Source organism: Pan paniscus, chromosome 15 (assembly GCF_029289425.2).
Source record: "Pan paniscus chromosome 15, NHGRI_mPanPan1-v2.0_pri, whole genome shotgun sequence".
Lineage (NCBI taxonomy): Eukaryota > Metazoa > Chordata > Mammalia > Primates > Hominidae > Pan > Pan paniscus.
In genome coordinates, this window is record NC_073264.2 from 93,622,266 (window position 1) to 93,641,400 (window position 19,135).

General features: G+C 42.3%; 1 protein-coding gene across 5 annotated transcripts in view; it reads left to right on the forward strand.

The window, feature by feature from the left end:
* SLC24A4 (solute carrier family 24 member 4) overlaps nucleotides 1-19,135 on the forward strand; it is a 178,829-nt gene that overhangs the window by 141,919 nt on the left and 17,775 nt on the right. For all 5 annotated transcript variants that reach the window (XM_034938033.3, XM_034938034.3, XM_003832780.6 and 2 more), the window contains one exon: nucleotides 18,706-18,872. In XM_034938033.3, the coding sequence (XP_034793924.1) occupies nucleotides 18,706-18,872 (167 nt within the window). The remainder of the gene's footprint in view (nucleotides 1-18,705; nucleotides 18,873-19,135) is intronic.

The following is a 19,135-nucleotide window of genomic DNA, read 5'->3' on the forward strand; positions in this document are numbered from 1 at the left end:
GATTCTGAATATTTCATATAAAGAGGATCATGCAATTTGTGGCCTTTTGTGACTGGCTTCCTTTACCTAACATGATGTTTTCAAGGGCCATCCACGCTGTACTATGTGTTGGTACTTTATTCCTTTTTATGGCTGAATATTCCATTGGATGGATCATGAATGCCACATTTTATCCATTCATCAGTTGATAGGCATTTGAGTGGTTTCTACTTTTAGGCTATGAGTGGGTTTTTTAAAAGACCAAATAGAGCATCGTAGAAAAGAAAACTCAGTGTTTTTTATCGAAATGAAAGCAATATTCTTTTAAGTTTTCTGTGGTTAGCAGTAAACAGTCTCTGAATACTAGAGGGATCTTGGGAATTTTTAGAGTGGCCTTCTTATATTCCAAAGTGGGAAACTGAGAACCAGAGAGGACCAGCGGCTTGCCCAAGGGACAGTCTTGACCAGACAGAACCAGGCATCCAGGCCACCTGCCCTGGAAATCCACTCCGTGCCACCCCTCCAGCCAGGCCAATATAGTACATGCTGGGAGTGGGGAGATAAAGACCTGCCCGGGACCACGTGTCAGGGTCCTGAACAAGAATGCCAGCAACGAAAGCCCACCCAACAGATCTTCGCATGCCAGCAACAAGAAGCCCACACAAGCCTCCTTATGCTAAAAGAGGGATTTTTAAAAATAAGTTTACAGGGGTGTGCTGATGCTATAGCAAAACCCAGCATCCCCCAGCCCTGCTGGACAGTAGCAGGAAGGTGGTCGGTCCAGCCTCACCGCAATTCTGCTTTTCAAATCAGAGACCTAATTTGAATCCAGAACTTTAACTTCTGGGAGATGTCACCGTTAGCTTTCCAGCCTCTGCAGATACACTGGAAGGAGGCTGGAATATGGGGGCTGCCAAGGATGTCACGCTTCATACGTCCCCTACACGGGCGTTGTAGTGAAGCTGAAGAAAAGCAGTGAAGCCATCTTAACAGTGTCTTCACATGGACCAGACCCAAGGGCTGCCAAGAAACCTGTGCAGCTTTTAGAGCATCCTGGGGGAGGCGAAGGAGGGCAAGGCCCCAGCCAACAACTACACAGCAGAGTGTCCTCCAGCAAGCACCTGCTCTGGCCCCAGCACCGTGCCTGACATCTTCTATTCAGTACTTAGAGTGTCTATGGCAGCCCTGCTGGGTAGCTGGTATTTATGGTATCCCCATTTCCCAGATGAGAACAACGTGTTCCCTGATTCTGTTGGTGTCTCTCTGATGCAGCCTCGATTTAATGCTCCCCAAGGCCTCCAAATTCAAGGTGAGGCCTTCAGAGGCAGGGCAATATGCTTGGTGCTTTTTGCATTTCTTTCATCTGCCCAGGGGTCCTTGAAGTGGGTGGGCAGGGACAGTTATCACTGTCTCACGGGTGAGGACATGGAGGCCCAGAGAGATTAATGGCCCCCCTAGTGCCACACCATCAAGAGTAATGGGACAGGACAACTTTGTCAGAAGCCTTGAGATCCCTGCGGTGAGATGCAAAGCGGGCCTTAACTTCAGGTCATCTTTAGAATGAGGGAGCTGGTGCTTCAACCCTGACATCCTTCCAGCTCTGGGACCCATTTACATCCAGTTGCAGAGCAGCCACAGAGCTTCAGGGTGGGGGCTGTGGGAGTGTCTGCAGTGCTGGGCCAATGGTCCCTGGAATGGGGTTCCTGGGATCGGCACCAGCCGAGGGAGCTCTGGGCCCGGCTTCTCCCTTGACTGACAGAGCCTGGTCTGCAGCTCCGCTCCTTCCCTCCCCACGAGGGCAGCTGCTTCGGCGAGGAAGCATACACAGGGTTCCCGTGTCACTCGACTGTGCCTGTGTGAGAGGGAGACCAAGCCAAGGCTGCCTCCCCTAGGAAGGCCCCCTCCCGACCCCCGAGAGCTCTCCAGGCCTTTATGTGGTGCTGCCAGGGAGGCGTCTCTTCCTGGGCCTTTGGTCTCTCTGCACCACCCCCAGCCCAGACAACCTACACCTGTGTGTGGCACTCAGCTGGGCCTGCCTCTGACTTTGCTGATACCTGATGTTTTTCCTCACATCATCCCTTTCATTCTTCCTCTTCCCCACAAACCTCAGTGTGACAGCTCAGTTCAACAGCAGGTCTTGACCTCTTCTGCTTTCTATTGGGCTTCTCTTTGCCCCTTGAATGCCCTGAGGGTCATCAAAACCCGCTCTGCAGGAGGTAGGACAGTGTTGCTAAGAGGCCTTAGCATTGGACACCCATGGAATTGAGTCCTGAGTCTGCCACTTCTAGCTGTGTGACCTTGGACAAGTTACCTGACCTCTCTGAGCTTGTTCTAGTCTCTGTAAAACAACCCAACCCAGTGCTGACAATAGTAGCTACTCAGCAAGCGGAAGTTAACATGGTTAATATCAGCAGTAGCTGGAATTAGAGTGCTGACTCTGCACCAAGCACTGTTCTAAACACGTCATGTTTGTTGGCTCATTTTCAGTCTCACAGTAGCACAGTGGGGTGGAGATTCTTGTTATCCCCATTTTATAGATGAGAAAACTGAGATACAGAGAGGCTAAATGCTTTCCTAAGCATCCTAATGCTGGCATATGTCAGAGCTGGGATTTGAACCTGGATACCTAGCTTACTGTTTACCACAAAGCTGCAGTACCCCTTAGGCAATCAATTTAATAAGTCTAAATTTAATGGTACAAAAAAATAATAAAAATACCAAAAATTAGATTCTAAAGCTTATTCACCCCAGGGAAGAAGAGACTGGGAAAACTTCAGTGCTTCACATAAACATAGGAGGATTTTTCTGTTTAGATCGAATCTATGAGCTAAAAGTATGGGGCTCTAATCTGACAGTTGACACCTGCCCACTGGTAAGTAGCAGAGGGACTTCCATGGGCCCTGAAATAATAGGATTCAGAGGGCAGGCAAGCTGTACAGTACATAGGACCAGGATTTAGACTCTGAAGACCTGCATTTGAGACCTGGTACTATCTCCCATTGTCTATGATGCTTCAGTCAGTCACTGAATTTCACCAAACTTCAGTTTATTTACCTGTGAAACAGGAAAAATACTCCCCAATGCTCATATGAGGAACAAAGAGAGTATTTGTGAAAACAACCTCTGAGGTGTGAGGCACAACACAAATATTGGTCAATGGTGAGGTGGTCATTCATAATCCAGCCTTGACGGTACTCCAACATCCACCTGCATCTCTCTCCCTCCCCACAAAGGCCAGCACAGAGGCCACTGACTGAGGAAGCAGGGTCTGTTTGTGGCTCTGCCACTAATCTTATGTGAGATTTTGGGTAGTTCATTAACCTTCATGGGACTTGGTTTTCCTCTTTATAAAATGGAGTTCACCAAGTGGGATTTATTCCAAGAATGCAAGGTTGGTTCAACATACAAAGACCAATCAATGTGATATATACCACATTATTAGAGTAAAGGATAAAACCAGATGATCATCCCAATAGACACAGAAAAAGCACTTGACAAAATCCAACACATTTTCTTGATGAAAACACACTCACAAATTTAGGAATAGAAGGAAACTTCATCAACCTGACTAATGGCCTCAACAAAAACCCCAAAGCTATCATCATACTTAATGGTGAAAGACTAAAAGCTTTCCCCTAAGATCAAGAGCAAAACAAGAGTTAAAAGTGGGTCTTGGGAATTTTTAGACTAGTTTTCTTATATTCCAAGGTGGGAAGCTGAGGGACAGAGAGGGGAGGTGGCTTGCCCAAGGGACAGTGTCGACCAAACAGAACCATCCAGGCCACTTGCCCTAGAAATTCACTCCATGTTGCCCTCCAGCCAGGCCAGTGCAGCATGTGCTGGGAGGAAAAGTAGGAGGTAAAGGCCTGCCTAGGACCATGTATCAGGGTCCTGAACAGAATACCAGTGACAGAAGCCCACCCAACAGATCTTCATAGGCCAGCACAGAAGCCCACACAAGCTTCCTTATGCTACAAGGGGGGCTTTTAAGAATAAGTTTACAGGGGTGTGCTGATGCTGCAGCAAAACTCAGCATCCCCCAGCCCTGCTGGACGTAGTGCCTCGCCACTTCTATTCCACATTATGCTGAGGGCTCTAGCCAGGGCAAATAGGCACCCAGATGAGAAAGGAAGCAGTAAAACTTTCTGAATTCTTGGATGACATAATCTTGTGTGTAGAAAATCCTAGGAACCCACACAAAAATAACACTATTAGATTTAATAAACATGCAGGATACAAGATCAATATATACAATTCAGTTGTATTTTAACACCTTAGTCATTAACAATCTGAAAATGATATTAAACAATCCCATTTACAATAGGATTTAAAAGAATAAAATACTTAGGAGTAAATTTAGCAAAAGCAGTACAAGACTTGTATGCTGAATTACAAAACATTGTAGAAAGAAATTAAAGACAATCAAATAAATGGAAATATGTCCTGTGTTCAAGGGTTAGAAGACTTAACGTTTTAAAAATGATAATAGTCCTCAGAGTGATCAGATTTAATGCAATCCTTATCAAAACCCCAGCTGACTTTTTTGCAGAAACCGACAAGCTGATCCTAAAATTCATATGGAAATGCAGGGGACCCAGAATAGCCAAAACAGTCTTTAAAAAGAACAAAGTTGGAGAACTCAAACTTCTGCCTTCAAAACTTTCTACAAAGATAGAGTAATCAAGATTGTCTGGCACTGGCATAAGGATAGACATATAGATTAATGAAATACAAATGGAAGTCCTGAAATGCACCTTTGCATTTCAGGCCAATTAGCTTTTGACAAGGGTAATGACAACTCACTAGGGGAAATAATACTCTTTTCAACAAATGGTGCTAGGACAACTGGATAACCACATTGAAAAGAAGTCTGATCCCTACTGCTCACCATATACAAAAGTTAACTCAATATGAAACAAAAACCTAAATATAATAGCTAAAAATATAAAACTCTTAGAGGAAAACATAGGTATACATATTTGTGACCTTGTGTTAGCCAACAGTTTCTAACCACAGAATGGGAGAAAACATTTGCAAATCATGTATCTGTGTGTGTGTGTGTGTGTGTGTGTGTGTCACTTAAAACTCAACAATAAAAGACAATCCAATTTGAAAATGGACAAAAGATTTGAACAGACATTTCTCCAAAGCAGATTATACAAATGGCTAATAAGGGTATGCAAAGATGCTCACATCATTAGTCATTAGAGAAATGCAAATCTAAATGAGATATCATGATGAGATGCCATTTCACACCCACTAGAATGGGTATAATCCAGAAAAGGTAGACAATAACAAGTACTGGTGAGGGGATGGGAAAATTGGAGCCCTCATACATTGCTGGTGGAAATGTAAATAGTAAACATAGGCCAGGCGTGGTGGCTCACACCTGTAATCCCAGCACTTTGGGAGACCGAGGTGGGCAGATCACGAGGTCAGGAGATCGAGACTATCCTGGCTAACATGGTGAAACCCTGTCTCAACTAAAAATACGAAAAAATTAGCCAGGCGTGGTGGTGGGCACCTGTAGTCCCAGCTACTCGGGAGGCTGAGGCAGGAGAATGGCGTGAACCCGGGAGGCAGAGCTCGCAGTGAGCCGAGATCGTGCCACTGCACTCCAGCCTGGGCACAGAGTGAGACTCCATCTCAAAAAAAAAAAAAGGTTAAACATAGAGTCACCATATGACCCAACAATTCCCCTCTTAGTTCTGTATTTAAGAGGGATGAAAATATATGTCCACACGCAAACTTATACACAAGAGTTCATAGCAGCATTATTCATAATTGCCAAAAAGTAGAACAATTCAAATATCCATAAAGTGAAGAATGGATAAACGAAATGTGGTATATCCATATAATAGAATATTATTCAGCCCTAAAAAGGAATGGCATACTGATAGATGCTACAATATGGATGAGCCTAGGAAATATATGCTCAGTGAAAGCCAGACACAAAAGCCCCCATGTTACAATTCCATTTATATGGAACGCCCAGAATAGTCAAATCTATAGAGACAGAAAATTAATTAGTGGTTACCAGAGGCTGGGGGAAATGAGGAATGGGAATGACCGCTAATGGCTAGGGGTTTCCACTGGGGCGATGAAAATCTTCTGGAATTATATAGTGGTCATAGTTACACAACTTTCAAATATGCTAAAACCTGCCTGCTTGCACATTCTAAATGGGTGAATTTTATGATATGTTAATTATATCTCAACTGCTTTTAACTGGAGTTATTCTAGAGTGGTGGTCCTCAAAGTGTGGTCCTGGGACTGTCAGCATCAGCAGCACCTGGGAACTTGTTAGAAACACAAATTCTTGCAACTCCCTTCTCCTCTAGTCCTGCCAAATCATTGTGAGTGTGGTGATCTAACAGGCTTTCCAGGGATTCCGACTTACACTCAAATTTGAGAACCATTGCTTCAGAATCTGTGCTCTCCAGGTCATATAAGTGCTCTGAGCTCCCAGGTCCATGCAAATCTACTCTACCTCATCCAGTGATGCATGCATCCCCGCAAACCACAGGTTAACCACTCCCTTAATTGGAATGTGGAATTCATTCACTGTCCACATTAATTTGCTTGAGGTTTTTCATCAGCAACTGCATCTGTTCTTAATTTTTTTCTCCAGTCTGATTAGCCATCTGTTTTGTTACAGTTCATTTTCAAGACTTTTTTTTCACATAATTAAATTGTAATTTTCTACTTCAAAAGAGAAATCTGAGAGCTTAGTGAAAGGAATGACGGCAGCCCTCCGTTCTCTTGTTGATGTTTGTGTGTCAATCGGAGTCCGTGATGAACATTCCACTCCAATATTGCACCCAACGAGATGGAAGTGGGGGGCCAGGAGGGGTTCCCAATAGTGTAGGGGAGAATGTCCATCAGTATAGGCATTGTCCCATCACCTCTGCAGCCCCCAAAACTCTATTATTTCACACATGAATTAGTCCAGACTCCTAATGTTAAAGAACCCCTATTCAGGCTGGTTTAAGCCAAAAAGTTCACATGGTGGCAGGTTCCCTGAGAAAGTCTGCCTTCTGGCAAGGCTGGACCCAGGGTTCAGAGGAAACGACAAGACACCATCCATCTCTCAGCATTGCTTTCCCCTGGGTTGGTTTTATCCCTGTGTTGGCTTTCCTCCACCTAAGCTTACATCCCTTTGGGTTAGCCCCATGCACAGATGGTGCCTCTGTCTCTTAAGGATTGCATTCAGCTGCATGTAACAGAAAACTCAAGTGACAGAGCCTTAAACTCAAGGATTTTATTTTTCTCATGTAACAAGAAGTCCTGAAAGTAGGGAATCCTGAAGCTCTAGCATCAGTATCCCATTATTGTTGTCCATACTCAGCTGGTGGCTTTTGTCCTCAAGGTTGCCCACTGGCCTCTGCAACTCCAGTGACTCCCTACTCCTAGCAGGGACAAGGAGGACAAAGGGCAAAAGGCTCATACTACGGAGTCTCCTTCTCCTTATCCAGAAGAGAATGACTTTCCTGGAAGCTCCACCAAATAGACTTTAATTTGCATGTTGTGGTCCAGACCTGTCCGTAGCCACCCCTACCTGCAAGGAAGCCTAGGAAATTAAGATTTTTAGCTGGGAACCTACTGTCTCAAGGAAAAGAGAGTTCTGTTAGTAAGGAGGAAAGGGCAATGGGTATTAGAGGCAGTGATTCTTGGCAGAATTCCCAAGGTTGACCCTTGTTATATTACACACCCAACCCAGGGCCTATGTAACCCCATAATACCAGGAGGTCTAGGAGTCCTGTGTTGGATTCCCAGTACCTAGAATAGTTCCTAGCATGGGGAATGAACACACTAAATATTATGGAATGCATGATTAGCCAAGCTTGACTCTCATACCCACCCAGACGTCAAGGAAAGGAGTCAGCCCCTGTCTAAACTACATGAATTTAATGTGGAATAGAGGGTTGGTTCCCTAAAGGAAAATTGGCATGCTGTTACCATTAAAGGGGAGTGGATGCTAGCCAGATGAGAACAATGAATGCCCTCTACAACCTAGAATTGCCCAAAATCTGGAGAGACCAATTCACATTAGCAAAAAGTGAAAGTCACTTTCTGAAGTTAACAGTGTGTATTAAGTCTATGTTCTTATTTTCTGTATTCTTGATGCTCTGGCATCTGAGGCCTCCCTGCCTGGGGAGAAACTGCCCTTCCCAGGGCCCTTCAGTTCTTATAGATAGCAAACAGCTGCCTGCTGGGAGCATGACTTTCATGTGCAAAGCAATCAATCCAAAGCCCTACTCTGAACTGCTTCCTCCATCTGGCTCTTATACTCCAGGAGGCAACATTCCTCTCTGCCTTAGTCATCCCAGGGCAAGGTACAGACAACCAGATTCAGCCCCAGAGCTCCCTGAAGTTATTCAGTTCTCTTTTTTAAAATTTTTCATTTCCATAAGTTTTGGGGGAACAGGTGGTATTTGGTTACATGAGAAAGTTCTTTAGTGGTGATTTGTGAGATTTTGGTGCACCCATCACCCAAGCAGTACATACTGAACCCAATTTGTCATCTTTTATCCCTCACCCCTTCCCACCCTTTCCCCCGAGTCCCCAAAGTCCACTGTATCATTCTTATGCCTTTGGATCCTCATAGCTTAGCTCCCACTTATAAGTGAGAACATACGATGTTTGGTTTTCCATTCCTGAGTTACTTCACTTAGAATAATAGTCCCCAATCCCATCCAGGTTGCTGCAAATGCCATTAATTCATTCCTTTTTATAGCTGAGTAGTATTCCATCATATATATGTGCACATATCTGTGAACATATATGTGCATATATATATACACCACAGTTTCTTTATCCACTCATTGATTGATGAGCATTTGGGCTGGTTCCACATTTTTGCAATTGCGAATTGTACTGCCATAAACATGTGTATGCAAGTAACTTTTTCACATAATGACTTCTTTTCCTCTGGGTAGATACCCAGGAGTGGGATTGCTGGATTAAATGGTAGATCTACCTTTAGTTCTTTAAGGAATCTCCACACTGTTTTCCATAGTGGTTGTCCTAGTTGACATTCCCACCAGCCTGTAGAAGTTACTCAGTTCTAAGGCTGCATACTCACCCTCCCTTGCCCCATGAAAGCCACAATAAAGGCTTTTGCCCACACTTGCCTCTCACTCCTTGTTCCTCCTCACCAGCACTGGTGCTTCCTCATGTGGCCCCATGCGGCACACCCTGCCTCCTGTTTCTAGTTTTTGTGAGTACAAAAACTTTTTTTCATGACCATCATTTCTATACCTCTGTGTCTTACCACACCTGATTAAAACAAATTCTGGCTACATTTAAAAACACATTTGATGTGGGTTTGGCAAACAGTGTGCATTTGAGCATGAACTTAGGACTCAAGGACTTGAAAGCAGAACCTTCAGGATATTGCTAGGACTCAGAAATCTGTGTGTGAACAAGCCCCCCAGGTAATGTGGCTGTTCAGTTGGTTTTGAGAACAACTGGTTTAGTCTCAGTCTCTCATTTGGAGGATGAGGAGGCCAAGGCCCAGCCTGGTGGGCAAGTCTGCTCAGGAGACCAAATCCTGGGGCAGGAGATTGCATGATGAGCTCAGAATTAAACCGAGGAGCGAGATACTCTTGGCTAGCATGGATTGAAAAGCTCCTCCCTGCTGTTTCTGTCTTCGTAACTCTATTGCTTAGGATTCTGTGGTTACAAGTATCAAAACTAGCTAGATCTTGGTTTCAGCAGGAAAGGGGACTTTATGAGAAAGATACAGAGGTGTTTCCTGGAGCCAGGGCAGAGGTGCGGATGAGTCTCAGGACAGCTGGAACCAGGAAACATGATCGGGCAGCCCCTATCTCCCCATGCTCGTCTCTGTCCCTGATTCATCTCCTGACCTTCAGACCTGCTGCTTCTGCCTCTCCTCTCCTGATTTCACAATTTTAGCCACATGCACGCCGAAATCGGTTCCAATTTCAGCATCCTCAGGGACAGGCTCTGATTGACTCAGTCTGATTAGAACTACCCTTGGGCTAGTCACAGGCAGGAGCACAAATGTGCCTGGGAGAAATGATCCCATCTCATCAGGGGAGCTGGGCTGGTTCTGCCAGAGGTGTCCTGGGATTCTTACTGAATCAGAACTCCTGTACCCAGGCAGCTCTGTAGGCAGCATCAAAACCTGGGACACTTTTCAAGGCTGTCCAAGCCTCTTTAGCTTGATCAAGTGCAACTGGGTTCTCTAACTTTTCCATTCCAGTAATGTTTCCTGGTGATCTGGTCTCTTGGCATAAGTTCAGGAAATATCTAACTTCATCAGCATAATATGTGGGGCTTCTTTGCTGCTAATGAGCTTTTAGATGGTGATGATCACATTCATTATGTGGGATTTTAAAAACATGTTATGTTCAGATTATCTTTTCCGGATTCTGAGCGGGCACTTGTAGCCTCCCATACATTTAATATGTGTTGAGTTCTGCCATGAGTCAGGGGCGGGGCTGGGAGCTCTGCTCTCTTCCACAGCCATGCAAGAATCCAGCAGGCCCCTGCCTGCGGGGGGCTTCCAGTCTAGCTTCAGAACTCATACAAGTGACTTTCTTCCAAGCCAGACATTGAGAGCTTTGGGCTGACAGCTCCATGCCACATTTGTTTTGTTGTTGTTGTTGTTGTTGTTTTCTTTTGAGATGGAGTCTTGCTTTATTGCCCAGGCTGGAGTGCAATGGTGTGATCTTTGCTCACTGCAACCTCCACATCCCGGGTTCAAGCGATTCTCCTGCCTCAGCCTCCCAAGTAGCTGGGTTTGTAGGCACCCACCACAACGCCCGGCTAATTTTGGTGTGTGTGTATATATATATATATATATATACGTGTGTATATATATATACACGTGTATATATATACATGTATATATGTATATATACGTGTGTGTATATATATACACACGTATATATGTATATATACGTGTGTATATATATACACACACGTATATATGTATATATACGTGTATATATGTGTGTATATATATACACACGTATATATGTATATATGTGTATATATGTATATATGTGTATATATGTATGTATACGTATATATATGTGTATATATGTATATATACGTATATGTGTGTATATATGTGTGTGTATATATACACATATATACATATATATACATATATACATATATATGTATATATATACATATATACACATATATATACACATATATATGTGTGTGTGTGTATATATATATATATATTTTTTTTTTTTTTAGTAGAGACAGGGTTTCACCATGTTGGCCAGGCTGGTCTCGAACTCCTGACCTCAAGTGATCCACCCACCTTGGCCTCCCAAAGCACTGGGATTACAGGCGTGAGCCACCGTGCCCGGCCTATATTTGAACCTGTGTCTTTATTGATATACGGTCCTGGTAGTAATGGTGAGATGTGCCATTTACTGAGACTCTTCTATTGACAAATAGTATCATGTTCCCAAGTCCCCAGTGTACTGTTGTCACCCCCATTTTACAGTAAGGAAATAAGGCTCATGAGGACTGCTCCCCCAGTGACCCACAGCTGACGAGCTAGTAAACTGGATTTGAACCAGGTCAGATGCCAGACCTTTAATGTTGCTTACCTTGTCTTTGACCTTTGGGCACTGCGCTTCAAAATGCAGAGCAATTAGGTAACAAGGCAGTAAACAAAATGCCCAATTATGCAGAGCAGGCTGTTAGAATAAGACCGTGTACCACCACCTGCTAATTGTATGGTCCACACTGGTGCAGAAGGCACCAGGAGCTGTTACCAGCTGTGTTTGCAACCCAGTCGGGAGAGGTAGAGATGGTGGATTCAAGTAGTAAGGCTATGGGTCAACTTGGGTAGAGTTTCAATAATTCATAAATTCTTCAAAACCAAAGCAGTTACAGAAGGGAGAGATCACCATGGGCTGGCGGGGTTAACGGCTTTTCAGAAGAGTCAGAACATTGGGGAGGCTGAAGAGAGGCCAGATAGATGGAAGGCTGGGAGTTGAGAGGGTTGCACAGCACTAGCAATGGTGTCATTTAAGAAATCATTGCCTAATCGAACAGAGACCAGCACGAGCACCATGGAAGGTTTCCACACCGTGACCATGACCTACAGGAATATTTTATACACATACCTGGAAATATAAAAAGGAAACCAGTTTCCTGGAATAATACTGAACTCTCACTATGTACAGGAACTCTATTTTCTACTTTTTAAAAAAAGAAAATGCTGGTTGCCCTTCACTAAATTGATTTCACCATCCTCTCCTGGATCTCATCCAACAGTTGAAAAACATAGCAATGGAACGGGTTGGTTGAAGCACTGTTTCTTAGGAAACAATGGTGGGCCGTGACACTGGCCACGTGGGTGGGGCCAGATGGGGGTGGATGTTGAAACCGGATGCAAAACCCATAGCAGGCAAGAAAAAGACAAACACCTCATGCAATTTGGTGTCTGGGAACATATGAAAATTATCCTTCTACTGTGGCGTTTGTATATACCCGCAAAGACGTTCCTGGGCATTTAAGCATCCAGGGTTACAATTCCCCAAAGCGAATTCTTCCTCTACATACGGAGTTTTCTGTCAATTCTAGAAATACGCTAGGCCTTCCTCAGCAACCTAGATGAGTTGGGATGTGGACTCACCAGAGAAGAACCTGGAATTTTGGACAAACCAATCAAGGCAGGAAAGCTTTTGGCCATTTGTACAGGGACTACAAGCTACAGAAAGGTGTATATAGAAAAAGATCTAGAAAGAGATGGATGGATTTGCTTATTTCAAGCTAACCATATTCTCTTGGCTAATTATTATAAGCAGCTGATTTTTTTTTTTAGTAAAAATTCTTTTAATGATTTAGGAAGATTCTAGCACAAATATTACAGAGCAAACACAGCTAGTGCCAGTCTACTTTGCAATTTTTAAAATTGAGATGTAATTTATATGCCATAAAATTCGCCCTCATAAACTAATTCGTGGTTTTTGCTATATTCACAGAGCTGCGCAGCCATCACCAATATATAATTCTAGAATATTTTTATTATCCCACTTTCATAGTCCCATGAGCATGACTGCCCATTCCTCTTCTCTTCCATACCCTGGCAACCACTAATCTACTTTCCGTCTCTATGAATTTCCTATTCTTGACATTTTATATAAATGGAATCTATCAATATATGGCCTTTTGTGTCTGACTTCTTTCACTTTTTGTAATGTTTACAAGATTTGTCCATGTGGTACCATGTATCAGTACTTCATTCCTTTTTATGGCTGAATAATATTCCTTTGTATTTATATGCCACATTTTGTTTATCCATTCATCACTTGGTTAATATTTGGGTTGTTTTCATTTTTTGCTATTATAAATAATGCTGCTGTGAACATTTGAGTAAAAGTTTTGGTATGGACATATATTTTTATTCTTTTTGGGTAAAACTAGGTGTAGAATTTCTGGGTCAAACTCTTTGAGAAACTGTCAGACTGTTTTCCAAAGCAGGTGTACCACTTTACATTCCTATCAGCAATGTATGACGGTTTCTATTTTCCCACACCCTCACCAATACTTGTTATTTATCTTTTTTATTCTAGTAATACTTGTGGCTGTGAAATTGCCTTGAATTACATTTTCCTAATGACCATTTTCTTTGGAGAACTGTCTATTCAAACACTTTGCCTTTTTTAAGAAAATTGGGTTTTTAAAATTGTTGAGTAGTAAGAGTTCTTTACATATTTTGGACAATAGACACTTATCAGATATATTATTTGCAAAATGATTTTTTTCCATTCAATAGGTAGTATTTTCACGGTCTATCTTTTCCTTTTTTTGTTGTTGTTTTTGTTGTTGTTGTTTTGTTTTTCCAGACAAGACCTCACTCTGTTGCCCAGTGCAATGGCAATCATAGCTCACTGCAGCCTCTAACTCCTAGGCTAGAGCAATCCTCCCACCTCAACCTCCCAAGTAGTTGAGACTAAAAGGCCATCATGCCCAGCTAGTTTTTGTATTTTTTGTAGAGATGAGGTCTCACTATGTTGCCCAGGCTGGTCTTGAACTCCTGGCCTCAACCAGTCCTCCCACCTTGGCCTCCCAAAGTGCAGGATCGTAGGCATGAGCCACTGTGCCCAGCCTTTCTTTCCTTTTTTTCTTTTTTCTTTTTTCTCTTTTTTTTTTTTTTTTTTTGAGACAGAGCCTTGCTTTGTCTCCCAGGCTGGAGTGCAGTGGTGTGATCTTAGCTCACTGCAACCTCTGCCTTCTGGGTTCAAGTGATTCTCATTCCATTCCATTCCATTCCATCCCAGCCTCAGCCTCCCAAGTAGCTGGGATTACAGGCATGCACCACCACACCCGGCTAATTTTTGTATTTTTAGTAGAGACAGGGTTTCACCACATTGGCCAGGCTGGTCTTGAACTCCCAACCTCAGGTGATCTGCCCATCTTGGCCTTCCAAAGTGCTGAGATTACAGGCATGAGCTGCTGTGCCCAGCCCCAGCCTCACTTTCTTAATAGTATTCTATGAATCACAAAAGTTTTTAACTGTGATAAAATATAATTTACTTATTCTTTTGTTGCTTGTGATTTTGGTGTCATTTAAGAAATCATTGCCCAATCCAAGGTCATAAAGAGTTGTGCTCATGTTATTTTATAGTTGTAGCTCTTATATTTAGGTCTTAATCATTTTTTAATTCAATTTTTGTGTATGGTATAAGACAGAGCACCAGTTTCATTCTTTTGCCTATGGGTATCCAGCTGTCTCTGCACCATTTGTTGAAAAGATTATTGTTTTCCTATTGAATTGTCTTGATACTCTTGTCAAATATCAAGATATTAAATGCCTGGGTTTATTTGTGGACTCAAAATTTTATTCCATTCTTATGCCAGTAAATGTCGAGTCCATAAATAAACCCTTAAATATCTGGGTTTATTTCTGGACTCATAATTTTATTCCATTCTTCCAGTAGCAGTCTCTCCTGATTACTGTAGCTTTGTCCTAAGTTTTAAAATCACAGTGTGTAAATTTCCCAGCTTTGTTTTTTTTTCCCAAGACTGTTTTGGCTATTTGGGGGTTCCTTATATTTTCATATGAATTTTAGGCTCAGCTTGTCAATTTCTGCTCAGCTACCTGGGATTTTGATAGGGATTGCATTGAATGTATACGTAAGTTTGGGGAATATTACCGTCTTAACCATTTTAAGCCTTCCGATTCATAAACAGGATTTCTTCTCATTTATTTAGGTCTTCTTTAATTTCTTCCAATGATGTTTGGTAGTTTTCAGCATACAAATTCTCTACTACTTTTGTTGCATAAATGTTAGGTTTTTAAATTTTTTGATGGCATTGTACATGGAATTGTTTTCTTAATTTTATTTTTGGATTGTTAATGTAGAAAAACACAACTGAATTTTGTAAATTTATTACATATCTTACAAATTGGCTGAACTTGTTTATTAGTTCTAATAGGTTTTTATGGATTCCTTAGAGTTTTCTATATACAAGATCATGTCATCTACAAATAGGGATAGTTTTACTTCTTCCTTTCCAATCTGAATCACTTTTATTTATTTTTCTTGCCTAATTTTCTTGGCTATAATCTCTAGTTCAGTGTTGAAGGAGTAAGAGCAGACATCTTCATCTTGTTTCTGATTTTGCAGTGAGGTGGGGAGGGGAGGGTTGCAATAGCTTTCAATCTTAATCGTTAAGTACAAGTGCTAGCTGTGGGTTTTCCATAGATGCCCTTTATCCAGTTGAGAAGGTTCCCTCAGTTCCTAGTTTGTTGAGTGTTTCCATCAAGAAAGAGTGTTGAATTTTGTCAAATGTCTTTTCTGTGGCAGTTTAGAGGATTGTGTAGTTTTATCCTTTATTCTATTAATGTAATGTTTTACACTGATTGAATTGTATATGTTAAATCAAGCTTTCATTCCTGGGATAAATCCCACTTGGTGGTGGTGTATAATCCTATCTATATGTTACTGGATTCCAGTTTGCTAGAATTTTGTTAAGGATTTTTGCATCAATATTCAGAAGGGATATTGGTCTGTAGTTTTCTTTACTCTTGATGTCTTTGTCTGCGTTTGGTATCGAAGTAATACTGGCTTCATAGAATAAATTGGGAAGTGCTCCCTACTGTTCTATTTTTTGAAAGAGTTTGAGAAGGAGTCATGTTAATTCTTCTTTAAACATTTGGTAGAAGTCACCATGAAGCCATCTGGTCCTGGTTTTACTTTAAGGGAAAATTTTAAATTGCTGTTTCAATCTTGTTTTAAATCTATTCAGATTTTCTGTTCCTTTCTGAGTCAGTTTTGGTAGTTTGTACCTTTGCAGAATTTTGTCTGTTAGGATTCTTCGTAGTATTCCCTAATAGTTTGTTTTATTTTTGTAATGTTCATAGTGATGTCCCTGTTTTATTCCTGATTTTAGTAATTTGAATCTTCTCTCTTTTTTTCTTGGTCAGTCTAGCTAAAGGTTTGTCAATTTTATTGATCTTTTCAAAGAGGCAACTTTCAATTTCTTTGATTCTTTGTATTTTTTTTATTTTCTATTTCATTTATTTTCACTCTAACCTTGATTCTTTTCCTTCCTTCTGCTTTCTTTGGACTTCATTTTCTTTTCTTCTTTTATCTTTCTTAAGGAGAAAGGTTTGGACATTGATTTGAGTTCTTTCCCTTTTTTAATATAGGTATTTTACAGCTATGCATTCCTAAGTACTGTTTTCACTATATCCCATAAGCTTTAGTATGTTACATTTTTTTGATTCATCTCAAAGTATTTTCTAATTTTTTTGTGCTTTCTTCTTTGACCCTTTATTTAGGAGTATGTTATTTCATTTCCCATGTATTGGTGAATTTTCCAGTTTTCCTTCTGTTATTGGTTTCTAATTCTGTTCCATTGTGGTTGGAGAACAGGAGATTATCTGCTGTTCTAGGGTTTGTGGTTGTTACTCTTTATTATTGTTGCTTGTTTAATGACTTTTCTAAACTAATTCTGTAAAATTCATATTCTTTGTTGTGTGTGGCCACTGAAGTCTCTGCTAGGTTAGCCTAGAGGTCAGCTAATGATTAGACAGAGAATTCCCTAGGTTCCTGGATCCAATCGTTCTCCCAGTCTTTGCCAAGGGACTCTGTATGTGTTTTGGGGCATGCCTCCAACACTCAGGCGGGTAGTTCACAACTCTATAGTAGCCTTTCCTTCTTATTTGCTCAGAGCCTCAAAGTTAGGCAGAGATGAAAGCTTACAGCAGTCTCGAGTCTTTCCTGAGCATGTGAAGAACCCTGGGCACAGCCCTGTGCATGCTCATGGTCTGTTAGATTCCCAGAGATATCTAGGAGCTTTTCAAAGCCCACTGTGGATGTCTCATTCCCCAGCTTTTCCTTTTATACTTTTTGGTTAACCTATTGTTTGTCCCAGCTGTCATCTGCCACTTCCAGCAACATGATTTAATAATTGCCTCTAATTGTTTTTGACAAACACCTCCAAGTAAAAAGCTATTCACACTGGGTAAGCTCAGATTCTGGTAAAATAAAGACAGCCTTGAAAGTGGAGTCTTCTGAGAAACCACCAGACAGGTCAAATAATAACAATTCTGTGGGAATGAACTTGGGAGGTCCTCCAACCTTGTTCTGCCCCCTCTTGTGGCTGCTAGCCTGCTGTTTTTCAATGTGGTTGCATGCTGCTGGATTTCAAGACTACTCCAGACCTGGCAAGAAGGAATAAAAAATAGGGAAAGTTAAAACTCCACAGAGTTCACTGTTCTTACTAAGGTCCAACTGATTTTTTTAAATAGACATTCCCTGGATTGCTGCAAACCTTAGGTTAATTCTGGAGCTCTGAAAATGTTGATTCTGACAATTTTTTGCTGTTGTTCTCAATGCTTCTACAAAAAATAAAAATTGCAGAAGTCCTTCCTCCACCATTTCATTGATGAGCAGGCCAGTTTTTAACCTGCTTGTGCACACCTATATTCAGTGGCTTATTAAGGAAACTATGCTTACACTCAATGGCTAATGAGGCCTCTTTTCCTCCATTGAATTGTTTCTGGATTCCCTTGGTAGGAGCCAGTGAGATCTGGACTGCAGCCAGGGCACACATTTAGTCTTGCACCAGTCTTGACCACATGACCTTGGGACAAAGGAGCTGAGATTTCCAAAGCACCTGCTGTGTGCCAGGCCCCGTGTGCTGGGTGTTTTATGTACACTCTGTCACATCATTCTTGCAACAACCAAGAAGGAGATAACTTTCTCATTTAACAGATGAGGAAACCAATAAGATGCAAAGCACTTAGCACCGTGCCTGCAGCACATGGCAAATGCTGGATGTGTTGATTATTGCTGCCCTGTTGTTGTTACATCTAAGCTATTATTGTCAGAGGAGGAAGTAGAGTTGGGATTCTCAAGGTCCTTTGACTTCCAGCCCAGGGCTGTCTGTCTCCAAAGCCCAACCATAACTCACATCCCCATTCCAGCTCCTCTGGGTGAGTCTGTTCCCCCTCGGCCTCACTTTCCTTATCCTGTCAAATGAAGGATTTGGAATGACTTAAGTTATTCAAGCAACAAACACTTACTGAATTGTCTTGCCACTTCCAGGGTGACATTATGGAGTTCTGTGATTCTGCAAGGTCAGTTGCCTAGAGTCACATCGGTGGCATTCTCTTATTTAGCTTGAAGACTAAATCGACAGGTAGACTGGCAGGTGTGTTACCCAGTGTCTTTCTCTCCCCCTCCTTTCTCACTCTGCCCCTTCACCCTGCAGAGGCCAGAGGGGACAAGGTCAAGTGGGTGTTCACCTGGCCCCTCATCTTCCTCCTGTGCGTCACCATTCCCAACTGCAGCAAGCCCCGCTGGGAGAAGTTCTTCATGGTTACCTTCATCACCGCCACGCTGTGGATCGCTGTGTTCTCCTACATCATGGTGTGGCTGGTGAGTGGGGGGAGCAGGGGGTGGACTGTGTGCACAGCCAGGGAGAGGTGGAGAGCTGGGTTCAAGGCTAACCACAGGTACTGCTGTGCCACCTTTGGGCGAGTCACTGGCCTCACTGACCACAGCGTATTTCTCAGTAGAAAAGGGTTTGAATGAGGTGCATGACTCTGTGTCAGGTACCCGGAATGCAGAGACACAGCACAGTGCCTGCCTTCGAGTGTGAGGGAAGGGGACCAACCTTTGCACAGGCAGCCTAAATCACA